Raw genomic sequence first — 13,338 nt, forward strand, 5'->3', positions numbered from 1 at the left:
GAGTGTAAATGTGGGTTGAGGGTGTGAGCTGAGCTGCAGCTCCATGACTCCATCTAGTGGTCGGATAGTAGAAGTGCAGCAGCTTCCTCACTGCTGTCGGACATGAATCTGAAGAGAAGATCAGTCAGAGCTGGTCGTTGTACATCTATCATAACGTGTGTTTCCTCTGCAGATGAAGGTAGAAGGAGTGTGTGAGCTGAAGTGAATCCAGTAGCATGGATCAGTGTGAGGACAGAGAGGAGGGAGTCCTTCCCTCCAAAACCTCCCCCAGGGGAAAACCTGAGAGTCGGAGAGAAGAAGAGAGGTGAGATGATCACCTCTAACTGTCCATGACTCTTCTGCACGTTAGAGTTCAGCCCTCACGTCACCAAACACCTTTATTACAGGAGACACCCTGGACCTGGACCTGGACCTGGACCTGGACCTGGACCTGGACCTGGACCTGAACCTGAACCTGAACCTGAACCTGAACCTGAAGCTGGACCTGAACCCAGCTGTGTGTCCTTGAAGAGTGACAAATCAAGGGATTTTTTTTTAGATTTTAAAGATACCCGACCTTCTCCCTCAGTGAGGTGAGTTTTACATAATGTTTCTGAAAAACGTAACAGATACTGAAATGTTTTTATTGTAACATGATTATTTTAGTTTTAGAAATATGTGTCGTGATAATTTTCAGTTTAGTTTTATCTATAAAGCATCTATTACAATACAAGTTGTGTCTACAATCTTTCCAGAGACCAGAACATGACCTCACGTCACCAAATACCTTTATTACAGGAGACAACATGGACGTGGACCTGAACCTGGACCTGAACCTGGACCTGAACCCAGCTGTGTGTCCTTGAAGAGTGACAGATCAAGGGATTTTTTTTTAGATTTTAAAGATACCCGACCTTCTTCCTCAGTGAGGTGAGTTTTACATAAATGTTTCTAAAAAATGTAACAGAGACAGAATTGTTTTTATCGTGGTTACTTGTTTCTTTCTACTCGGTTCTGATTCCCCGGCACACCAAAATAATGCGAAGCCAATGAGATGAAAGTATTCAAATAAATAAGTTTAGTCCTAAAATCGCCTCTAGATTTGGTCGGCTTCCTTCAAGCGATCAGATGCAATCACATCACTGCTGCTGATCAATCGTCACCAAAGCCAGGTTATCGTGACCACCTAACTCTCAACACACAAGGAAGAATACAGTGAACACAAATAGACACACAAGTATCCATACTGAGTGAATGATAGTTTCCCTTTACATCAGGAATATTGAGCGTCAAGTCAGGGAACCAGCAATGACACAGGAGAGCCTCATGTCCACTTGTGGGCTGCCAAATCGACAACAGCAGCTCTCCCTGCACCGTCTGCCCCTCCTCTTGTGGTCTCACTCTGGATTATAAAGAACAGGTGATTGCAATCACTGATGAGGTTCAGGTGTGTCTATCTGCAGCAACATGTCCTTGCTTACAGTGATGACCACAGGTCAACCAGTCCAAATGTTCACACAATAATTAATAAATCCTGTTCTATAGCACACCCAAAAGAAACCCATCAACAAGTGGTCACCTGGTCAACCATACCAACCCATGGAAGTGTTCTGCATCCTATGACATGTGTTATTTATCTAGCAGGGGGGTTCTGCAGGTCTGTGGATCATGTAGGTGTCACCCTGCAGCGTGGCTCTATAGCAGCATGTCTAGCAAATGTCTTGCAAATATTGTGGAGCGAGGTCATTTAGGATTTGTTGCACTTTGATGCACATTCCTTTCAGCATTCATGATGCTGCGTATCATCAGCATAGCAATGAACATTGATGCCGTGGTTCTGAATTATACTTCCCAAGGGCTGCATGTATAAACTGAAGAAGATTGGTCCTAGCACTGAACCCTGCGGGACACCATAGCAGACCCTACCACTGCTATGCTGATGACACCAACAAATAAACACCCAGCTCTTCCTTTCCTTCCCACCTGGCAACACGGTCGTTTCAATGTGAATATCGGCCTGTCTTTCTGATATCTCTGCTTAGATGAAGGACTGTCACCTTCAGCTAAATCTGTCCAAAACTGAGCTCATTGTTTGTCCAGCCAGTCACTCCTCACCTCCTCAGATAAGCGTGCAGCTAGATTCCACCACACTTGTGCCCTCATCTTCTGCCAGGAATCTTGGTGTCATGTTAGACAGCCAGCTGACCTTTAAGGAGCATGTTGCCTCGGTTTCCCGGTCTTGCCGTTTCGCTCTGTACAACATCAGGAAAATCAGACCCTACCTGACAGAACATACGACACAGCTTTTGGTTCAGGCTCTGGTCATGTCACGACTACTGTAATTCCTTGTTGGTCGGCCTTCCTGGTGCTCAGTTAAACCTCTGCAGATGATCCAGAATGCAGCAGCCAGTCTGGTCTTCAACCAACCCAAAAGAGCTCATGTCACTCTGCTGCTAATCACCCTGAACTGGCTTCCAGTTGCAGCATCAAGTTCAAAGCTCTGCTTTTGGCTACCAAACAATTACCCAAACAGCTCCTGCCTACCTTCCCTCCCTCATCCAGAGCTACACTCCTTCTCGACAGCTCACACTCAGCCAGTGAAAGACGCCTGGTGCTTCCACCGCAATGTGGCATGAAATCAGTAGCCAGACTCTTCTCCATTGTTCCCCGATGGTGGGACGACCTACCAAACTCTGTCCGATCTGCAGGGTCTGTATCTACTTTTAAGAGCAAGCTAAAGACTCTTTAAAGGCTCTTTAAGGAGCACTTCTGCATTTAAAAAATGCGTAAAAATGCCTATATGTACACTCCTGATCAAAATCTTTAGACCAGTTAAGAATTCGCATTCTGCTCCTCCGGATCATAAGAAGGTTCTAAGTAGAACTTCAAAGTCCAAAACCTGCGCTGTCGGCTTGAGGGCAGTGGCCTCTGTAAACGGCACCCGCTCAATGCACTGAGCTGTCCAGGGCCCCACATTGTTTAAGTAAATGTGCAGTAGAGATTCAGGGCAATGATGAATAAGTTAAAGTGAATTATTGTACCAGGTTGTGGCATGAGGCAGGAAAGTTTCCTGTATCTGTAACATTCTCAGCCGTCTCAGGAGGACCAGCGAACCTTTAACATGACAGGAAGTCCTCTTGTGGACTGTTCTCATCCAAACATGACTATATGGACCTTCAGACATGATGTGACCTAGTTCTTCATGATTCCTCCACAGAGTGGACCAGCAGACCTCAGAGTCCCCCAGTGGTCCATCTGTCCAGCAGCATCAGACCCAGCTGGACTCCATCTTTCAGGTCTGTACATGAACAACAACTGCTTCTCCATCTGTTGTCCTGATGTCCATCTCCATGCTGGTTTTTGTAGACCAGTGGACTATCAGTCTGTCCATCATGGACCTGATGTTTGTCTCCATGATTTTAGTCTGGTTGGGTCATTCATGTGGTCTTCTGTTCCAGCTGCTGAAGGACGACATCGTCATGTTTGTGAAGGACGAGCTGAAGACGATCCAGAAGGTTCTGAGTCCAGATTACCCAGAATCCTCAGAGAGTCTGGAGGAGGATGAAGATGAAGAGCAGAAGAGCATCAGAGAGGCATTCATGAAGATCGCAGTGAAGTTCTTGAGGAGGAGGAAGCAGGAGAAGCTGGCTGACCTCCTACAGAGCAGTAAGACGTTTCTCTGAACATCTGAGCTGCTGGATAAATGCCACCGAATGTCTAGATGACCAACATTCACAGATCAGACACAACATTAAACCCACTGGAAGGTGGAGGAACTCAGCTCATCTTCTGTTAGGAACATCTCACTAATAGGGTCATTAATATGCCAGTAAATAAAAGTTTTATTCTAAAGAGTTGAACCATGTGCATTCAATATTCAGTTCCAGCAAACACAAAACAAACACAACTTGTGTGTCTGAAGTGAATCGTAGAGGAAACACTGTTCTTGTTCCTCTGATTGATCTGAGGGGTTTTTGGGAGAAAAACACTTCAATACTCCTCATTGAACCGCTGATCAGTGAATGTTGAAATGTTGATTCTTTAGAGGAAGTAGAACTTGTTGTGGGCTGTTTTTAATCACTAAGTGGTTTTCTTTATTTCATCTTTATTTAGATATCGTCCCTGTTGATTGTCAATCCAAACTCAAAAGTGAGCTGCAGAAGAAGCACCAGCATGTGTTTGATGGGGTCACTATAGCAGGAAAGAAAATCCTTCTGGAGCAGATCTACACGGAGCTCTACATCACAGAGGGAGGAACCGGAGAGGTCAATGAAGAACATGAAGTCAGACAGATTGAAGCAGCTTCCAGGAAACCAGATGGAGAGGAAACAGCCATCAGACAGGAAGACATCTTTAAACCCCCACCTGGAAGAGATGAACCAATCAGAACGGTGATGACAAAGGGAGTGGCTGGCATCGGGAAAACAATGTTAACACAGAAGTTCAGTCTGGACTGGGCTGAAGGAAGAACCAACCAGGACATCCAGTTCCTGCTTCCATTCACCTTCAGACAGCTGAATGTGCTGAGAGAGGAGAAGTTCAGCTTGGTGGAACTAGTTCATGGATTCTTCTCTGAAACCAAAGGAATCTGCAGCTTTGAAGACTTCCAGGTCGCGTTCATCTTTGACGGTCTGGACGAGTGTCGACTTCCTCTCGACTTCCACAACCCTACAATCGTCAGTGACCCCAGAAGGTCCACCTCAGTGGACGTGCTGCTGACAAACCTCATCAGGGGGAACCTGCTTCCTTCTGCTCATCTCTGGATCACCACACGACCCGCAGCAGCCAATCAGATCCCTCCTTACTGTGTTGACATGGTGACAGAAGTCAGAGGGTTCACTGACCCACAGAAGGAGGAATACTTCAGAAAGAGGTTCAGAAATAAGAAGCAGACCAGCAGGATCATCTCCCACATCAAGACATCACGGAGCCTCCACATCATGTGCCACATCCCAGTCTTCTGCTGGATCACTGCTACGGTCCTGGAGAACGTCCTGGAGAACGCTCTGGAAACCAGAGAGGGAAGGGAGCTGCCCAAGACCCTGACTGAGATGTACATCCACTTCCTGGTGGTCCAGGCCAAACTGAAGAGAGTCAAGTATGACGGAGGAGCTGAGACGGATCCACACTGGAGTCCAGAGAGCAGGAAGATGGTGGAGTCCCTGGGAAAACTGGCTTTTGAGCAGCTGCAGAAAGGAAACCTGATCTTCTATGAACCAGACCTGAGAGAGTGTGGCATCGATGTCAGAGAGGCTTCAGTGTACTCAGGAGTGTTCACCCAGATCTTTAGAGAGGAGAGCAGCCTGTACCAGGACCAGGTCTTCTGTTTCATCCATCTGACTGTTCAGGAGTTTCTGGCTGCTCTTCATGTCCATCAGACCTTCATCAGCTCTGGAGTCAACCTGCTGGGAGATCAGACAACCTGTCTCACATCTGAAACACGAGAAGAAGTTCAGGAAGGGGATGAAGATGATGATGGTGATGATGATGAAGATGAAGAAACTCGCCTCTATCAGAAAGCTGTGGACAAGACCTTACAGAGTCCAAACGGACATCTGGACTTGTTTCTGCGCTTCCTCCTGGGTCTCTCAGTGGAGACCAATCAGAACCTCCTACGAGGTCTGATGACATCAAACCAAAGAAGTTCACAAAACAATCAGAAAACCATCAAATACATCAAGGAGAAGATCAGTGAAGACCTGTCTGCAGAGAGAAGCATCAACCTGTTCCACTGTCTGAATGAACTGAACGATCGTTCTCTGGTGGAGGAGGTCCAACGGTCCCTGAGGTCTGGACGTCTCTCCACAGATAAACTGTCTCCTGCTCAGTGGTCGGCTCTGGTCTTCATCTTACTGTCATCAGGAGAACTGGAGGTGTTTGACCTGAAGAATTTCTCAGCTTCAGAGTGGGCTCTACGGAAGCTGCTGCCGGTGGTCCAAGCCTCCAAGAAAGTTCTGTAAGTACCAACAGACACATGTTGGACCTCTGGAGTGGAGGGTAGTTTCTGACTATGTCTGGTTTTCCCTCCAGATTCCATGTTTTCTTCACTTGTTTGGGTCTTTTTTCAGCACAACCTCACATGAGTGAGTTTACGCTGGTTCTTTAATTTCCAGAGACTTTACTGACACATTGGACCTACAATCACACACAAGCATGAACACTGACAAGGAAACACTTTCATTTATGTTTGTACTGGGGGGGCAGTATGAGCTGAAGACCAGCAGAACAGTTGGAGACCCAACTACATTTTCTTCCATAACAGTGAAATAACTTGGTTGTTGTTCTTTTCTTCCGTCTGCAGACTGAGTGGCTGTAACCTCTCAGAGAACATCTGTCCAGTTCTGTCCTCAGTTCTCAGCTCTCAGTCCTCCAGTCTGACAGAACTGGACCTGGGTAACAACGACCTGCAGGATTCTGGACTGGAGAAGCTGTGTCCCGGACTGGAGAGTCCACACTGTAAACTGGAGTCTCTCAGGTCAGGATTCATTCAAGTCTTTTCCTGCTGACTCCCTTGCAGCAGATAATTCACTTCAGTCCAGTTTTACTGGTAAAACCCACTTCACTACAAACTCACCTCAACACTCCACACAGAAACCAAAGGTTTAAACCTCAGTGCGGTCTAATCAGTACAATATTATTGATTATTCATTAATGTAATCTTAATTAAGTTGTGGGAACGACACTTTCTCTCCATCTTTCTGGAGGTCTGCTTTAAAACCTGCAGTAGTGAATTAAACCACGGGGCCGACCTGCTCTGACCTTTGACCTTCTGTTCCTGAGGGACGACACTGCCCAACGTTGTTGACATTGAAAGCTGTAATTCTGTCAACAACATCATCCAGGTGTGTAGCAGCAGGATTCAGGATTCCATCTGAATATCTCCTTCCACATGTTGATTTACCGGAGAAATCCAGGATTACTGCGTTTAGCGACGCTGGGTCACTACAACCCACTGATGACTGTTACCATGACGACGAGGGATGAGGGAGTGGTGCTAGATGACCATCAGCTGAGCCGACTGTCCATCAGTCATGTTACAAATAGATGTAATGTTTTCTATAATCTCTCATGATGTGGTACAGACACATTCACCGTCATCAGAGTTGTCGTGGATGTGAAATCTACCATGAGCTGTTTTTTGTAGCCTCTAGCGGCCAGTCGAGGAACTGCAGCAAGTCAGAGTTCCTCATGAGAACCGACCCAGAAGTGAGATGGTCGACGCTTGGTCTCCACCTAGAAAGCCAGCGGTGAAGGAAGACATGCCGTCAAACATGTCACCGGTCAGATTTGAGGTCCAGAGAAAACTCCGGAGTCCCACATTGTTTTGGTAGAGTTACACAGCGGTACCACACTAACTTAGTGTTTTAGTGGCCAGGTGCATATACCGAGTTCACGGCGGTAAACATGTGGCCAAACCCAGAAATGGAGCGCTTATCAGTGATGCAGACAGGAGAGACACACTAGGACACACAGGCCGCAACAGGAAGTGATGCAGAACGCCCCTGCAGCGTCATGGGGACGTGGTATCTGTCAGAAGCTGCATCAACGTGACAGTGAGTTTTCATTCTCTGGTCAAAAGCAGACCGTGAGGAATCATCCAGAGACGCTGGAGGAGGAACCAGGGGTTCTTCATCCCACATCCACGCACCTTGAAGGTGGGAACCTCCGTCCGTCCAGCTGAACATTTCCTTTTTGGACCAGGATGAGCCGATATCTTCCAGTCCGGTTTTCGTGCTCACCACAGTACTGAGACCGTCCTTGTAAAGGTGCTCAATGACATCCACATAAATACAGACTGTGGAAGAACCACAGTGCCGGTACTATTGGACCTCAGCACAGCATCTGCTACTGTTGTTATAGTATTTTACTAGAGCCACTGGAGAACTGGGTCTGACTTTCTGGACCAATACTTGACTGGTTTGAGTCCAACTTAAAGGACAGGGACTACTTTGTGTCAACAGGTAACTTTACATCAGAATCAACAAAAATAAAATGTGGAGTTCCCCAAAGTTCTATCCTAGGACCCTCGTATTTAACATCTTCATGGTTCCAGTAGCTCAGATAATAATACAAAACAAGATAAGTTACCATAACTGCAGATGACACACAGCTGTACATTTCAATGTCACCAGGAGACAATGAGCCCATACAAGTGTTGAGTAGATGCAGAGAACAGATCAATAAGTGGATGTGGCATAATGTTCTTCAGGTGAACAAAAACAAAACTGAACTAGTTGTTTTTGAACCAGAAGAAGAGCGTTTAAGAGTCGGCACACAGCTTCAGCTATTACAGCTACAAACCACTGATGAGACCTGAAATCTGGGTGTAGTCATTGACTCAGACCTGGACCTTCAGAGACATTAACCTGCAGGAACTGAAACCCTGAGTTCCTTTGAATCAAGTTAAAACTTGTTAGTTTACAGCTTTTGAAGGAGAATTGAAACTCTTCTGAATTGAACTTTAAACAATGATAATATTAGTTCTTAATTGTAACTCTAGTTTAATTCTAACTTTTGTTTATTCTGCCAACTGCACTAAAACTCATTATTTTAATTTGTTCATCTTTATTTTTCATGTTTTTATCATGTGAAGCAGCTTGAATTGTTTGTTGCTGAAATGTGATTTAAAACAAACTTTACTGAAGACCAGCAGAACATTTGGAGACACAAATACATTTTCTTCCATAACAGAGAAATAACCTGGTTGTTGTTGTTTTCTTCCATCTGCAGACTGAGTGGCTGTCACCTCTCAGAGAACGTCTGTCCAGTTCTGTCCTCAGTTCTCAGCTCTCAGTCCTCCAATCTGACAGAACTCGACCTGAGCAACAACCACCTGCAGGATTCTGGACTGGAGAAGCTGTGTCCTGGACTGGAGAGTCCACATTGTAAACTGGAGTCTCTCAGGTCAGGATTCATTCAAGTATTTTCCAGTTCCAGTGAACATGCTGCTAAATGTTTCTGCAGCAGGACACTTGAACAGAGGACATGAAGCAGACCCGTGTTGTGTGTCTGCAGGCTGTCAGGCTGTCTGATCTCAGAGGAAGGAAGTGCTTCTCTGGTCTCAGCTCTGACCTCCAACCCCTCCCACCTGAGAGAGCTGGACCTGAGGTACAACCATCCAGGGGAGTCAGCAGGGAAGCTTCTGTCTGCTGGATTGGAGGATCCCCGCTTGAGGCTGGACACTCTCAGGTACGGACACACTACTGGGGGGGGGGGTATTGTGTTAGTTATGGTGGCACAGGTGTGGAGGTTTTCCTCCACCTCAGGTGATTGCTCAGGGGTGTGGTGGGATGTAATTTAGCGGATACGGGATTGCCCAACAGGTAATGGGGGTGGGGGGGCTTTGAAATCTTTGCTTCCTCTGAAATCGACTGAGCTGGTCTGACCCCCCTCTTCCTTCCAGGGTGGAGCCTGCTGGACAACGATGGTTGAGACCAGGTCTGAAGAAGTGTAAGTGGGTTTTTATTCAACCATCTTCACTCGTTCATGAGTCCATCAGTGATAAATAACTGATCAATAATGACTGCAACTGCTTGTTTGTTCTCTCCATCAGATTCCTGTCAACTCACCATCGACACAAACACAGTCTACAACAAGATCAAACTGTCTGATGACAACAGGAAGATGACAATTGTGGAGGAGGATCAGTCATATCCTGATCATCCAGACAGGTTTGATGTTCCTCCTCAGCTGCTGTGTAGAGAAGTTCTGACGGGTCGCTGTTACTGGGAGGTCCAGTGGAGCGGAGAGGCTTCTGTATCAGTGAGTTACAAAAGAATCAGCAGGAGAGGAAATTCTGATGACTGTAGGTTTGGAAGAAACGATTATTCCTGGAGTCTGGACTGTTATCCAGGTGATCAGTACCGTGTCCGACACAATAACAGAGAAACATCCATTATATCCTCATCTCCATCTTCAGACTCTGGCAGTGTATCAGTGTACGTGGACGTTCCCGCTGGAAGTCTGTCCTTCTATGAAGTCGTCTCTGACAAACTAATCCACCTCCACACCTTCAGCACCACCTTCACTGAACCTCTCTGTCCTGGACTTGGATTCAGGTTCTGGTCCTGGTCTGGTTCCTCATTGTCTCTGGGTCCAGTTTAGTCTCAAGAGTCCTGTCAGAGAAACTGTCTCTGTTGGATCCTGGACTTGGTTATTTTCCTCCTTCATGTGGACCATGTCATTCTACTTCAGCGCATTGAACAGTGTTTGGGCCTCAGAGCCACAGTTCTTAACTGGTTTTCATCATATCTAAAGGGTGGATCTTTCTCTGTTTTGGTTGGGAGCTATGAATCTGATATGGTCAGCATTCAATATGGAGTCCCACAAGGGTCAATTCTAGGTCCCCTACTTTTCAATTTGTATATGTTACCACTTGGGTCCATCATTCAGCATCATAATATTCAATATCATTCTTATGCTGATGACACACAATTATATGTATCTGTTACTACCAATCATTTGAGCCCAGTCAATGACCCCATTCAATGCATTGCAGATATCAAATATTGGATGGCAACAAACTGACAGCAGCTGAATGACGAAAAAACTGAGATTCTTTTAGTTGGTCCAGGTGCTCTGGGGCAAAATATTATCCCTTTGTTAACTCCTCTGTCAGTAAAACCTTGTGAGCTTGTCACAAACACATAGCTAATGTCTCCAGGGCAGCCTTCTATCGCCTCAGAAATATATCTAAAGTAAGTTGCTTTCCGTCACAATCAGACTCTGAAAAGCTGGTTCATGCTTTTATCTCCAGTAGATTAGATTATTGCAATGCACTTTTTTGCAAAACTAACAAAGCAAGTGTTACATAAACTGCAGTTTATTCAAAATGCTGCAGCCAGAATTCTAACCAAAACCAAGAGGTATCAACACATCACTCTTGTTTTATCCTCTCTTCACTGGCTCCCTGTTAACAAAGAGTAGACTTTAAAGTACTTCTTATTGTCTTTAAATGTATGAATGGCTTAGCTCCCTCCTACATGGTTGACATGCTCACCGAATACATGCCGGACAGATCCCTTAGATCATCAAATAAGAGTCTTATCATACCTAGAATTCACACTAGATCTGCTCATGGTGCTTTCAGTCACGACTACACTCTCTGGAATTCCTTGCCGCAGGAACTAAGGTCTGCTCCAACAGCCCACTTTCAAAAGCAGACTAAAAACGTACCTTTCTGCACAGGCGTTTGAGTAAATTCTACATGATTGGCTGAATGATAGCATTTTTGTTAAAATGGAATTATTGTTGTTTTTCTCTTGACATACTTTTGTCTGTTTCTGTTATTGTAAACCTGTAATTTTGTTTGATTGTTTGTTTATGTATTTGAGCACATTGAGTCCATGCTCGTTGTGTGAAATGTGCTCTATATATAAATTTGCATTGCCTTGCCTCAGAGTCTCGATGATGATGATGATGATGATGATGATGATGATGATGATGATGATGATGATGATGATGATGATGACGATGACGATGACGATGACGATGATGATGATCAGCATTTATCTTTAGTTTTTTGGTTTATTGTATTTTTATTTGATCTTTTTCACATTTAAACATTAAATCATTTACTGGATTGTTGATGTTTGATCATAAATTAGATTTTTATCTCATTGTTCTGGTTTTATTCTTGATTCTGCCCCTAAATGTTTTCATGTTTGACTTCAAGTTTAGATTCTTAAAGTCTTGTTTCTTTCATGAAAGAAAGTTTGAGCTTCAAATCTAAACATTTCCATTTTACATTCAACTTTTCCTGTTTGTATAATATTTGATTGATTTATCTGATTGTTTTAATTTGATTCCTTCAGTTTTCAAAGTTGTTGATGTATAAAATGAAGTGAGAAGATGGACGTATTCATGTAACATCCAACATGTAAAAACAACAGAAACATGTCTAAAAGTATTCAAGTACTCTTGAAATAAACCAATATCAGCGTTAGAAACCAAGTGAAGATGAAGTGATGACTCCTCTTCCTCTCTGACCTTCACATGAGGTCACATGTTCTCCTGGTGCTTGTGTGGGTTTCTCCAGGAACTCCAGCTTCCTCTCACAGCTTCATCTACAGTCCAGATCAAAGGATGGATGATGGAAACACTCAAGTCGGGAGGTGGAGGTCTGGATGGAGGGATGAGATCTAGTCTGGATGGAGGGATGAAAACTGGTCTGGGTGGAGGAATGAGACTGAATGAGACGTCTGGGTGGAGGGATTAGTCCTTCTCTGGTGGATGGATGAGAGCCTTTGTGGGTGGTTGGATGGGTGGTTGGATGAGACCTTGCCTGGAATGATGGATGAGACCTTTTCTGGGTGGAATGATGAGACCTTGTCTGGTTTGAGGGATGGATGGATGGATGGATGGATGGATGGATGGATGGATGGATGGATGGATGGATGGATGGATGGATGGATGGATGGGTGGATGGATGGATGATACCTTGTCTGGGTGGAGGGATGAGATATCATCTCCCATCACCCTTTTTTCTTTCATTTCTAACAACAATGTTTTAAAATAAAAACTAATATTTGATTATTTTACACAGATTTGACACAAAGTTGGTTTATTAAAATCCTCACATGGGGCACCATTTTTGTTGTGACACAAAGGGAGTGCTGGTTCAATAATTAGAGAGTTATTCATAATTGTCTTATGATAGTTATTAAAAATTAATAAAGAAGATGACATCAAAATTAAATATAAAAACGATTCAATCAAAATGGGGCACCACCTGACTTTAGCAGGAAAAAATAACTAAACAACAAAATCAGTCTCAAAGTAGCTGTTATTCCATACGTGCCAGCCAGTTGCCAGGGGTGGCGTTGCAGCATAACAGTAAAGGAATGACTCTGAGCACAGACTTTTGCAACCAGCAGCCGTGACAAATATGTATAAAATAAACACAAACAACTTAATTCATTCAAATGAATTAGAATGTATTTTCACAAGTGTTAAAATATAATGAAACAACACTTGGTATAAATTCCAAAGCCTAAACTACACATAAACAACAGCTAACTAAACATTAGACACAAACTTCATCTATCTATGTGTGTGTGTGTGTGTGTGTCTCAGCGTGTGCGTGTGTGTGTTCCCTCCACCCAGTGGTAGCTGAAAGTATTGGAGGCCTGATGGCCAGGATAATAACTTGTCCGTATGGGTTAGGAAGGAGGGGAGGAAACTAGCATTTAGCAATCTCAGTTTCTGTTTGGTTTGAACAAGGATGTGTACATGTGTCAGATTCTGAACGAGCATGTGATTTGAACGGTTGTCCAACTCAAGGAGGTGCGTACCACAAACTCTTAGGTTTAGCTGAGTGAAGCAAGGTAGGGGATTAAAGAAGGCTGTGGAAGATGGTAG

At 44.5% G+C, this 13,338-nt stretch overlaps 1 protein-coding gene across 1 annotated transcript; it reads left to right on the forward strand.

Moving 5' to 3' along the window:
* The first annotated feature begins 215 nt into the window (after positions 1-215).
* On the forward strand, positions 216-10,083 carry LOC133462218 (NLR family CARD domain-containing protein 3-like). Its single transcript, XM_061743344.1, has 11 exons — positions 216-304; positions 569-572; positions 827-909; positions 3,197-3,275; positions 3,438-3,645; positions 4,093-5,935; positions 6,281-6,454; positions 8,710-8,883; positions 8,995-9,168; positions 9,383-9,429; positions 9,533-10,083. Exons 1-11 carry the CDS (start codon positions 216-218, stop codon positions 10,081-10,083), a joined length of 3,426 nt encoding a protein of 1,141 aa, XP_061599328.1.
* The last annotated feature ends 3,255 nt before the right edge of the window (positions 10,084-13,338 follow it).

Source organism: Cololabis saira, chromosome 16 (assembly GCF_033807715.1).
Source record: "Cololabis saira isolate AMF1-May2022 chromosome 16, fColSai1.1, whole genome shotgun sequence".
NCBI classification, from domain to species: Eukaryota; Metazoa; Chordata; class Actinopteri; order Beloniformes; family Belonidae; genus Cololabis; species Cololabis saira.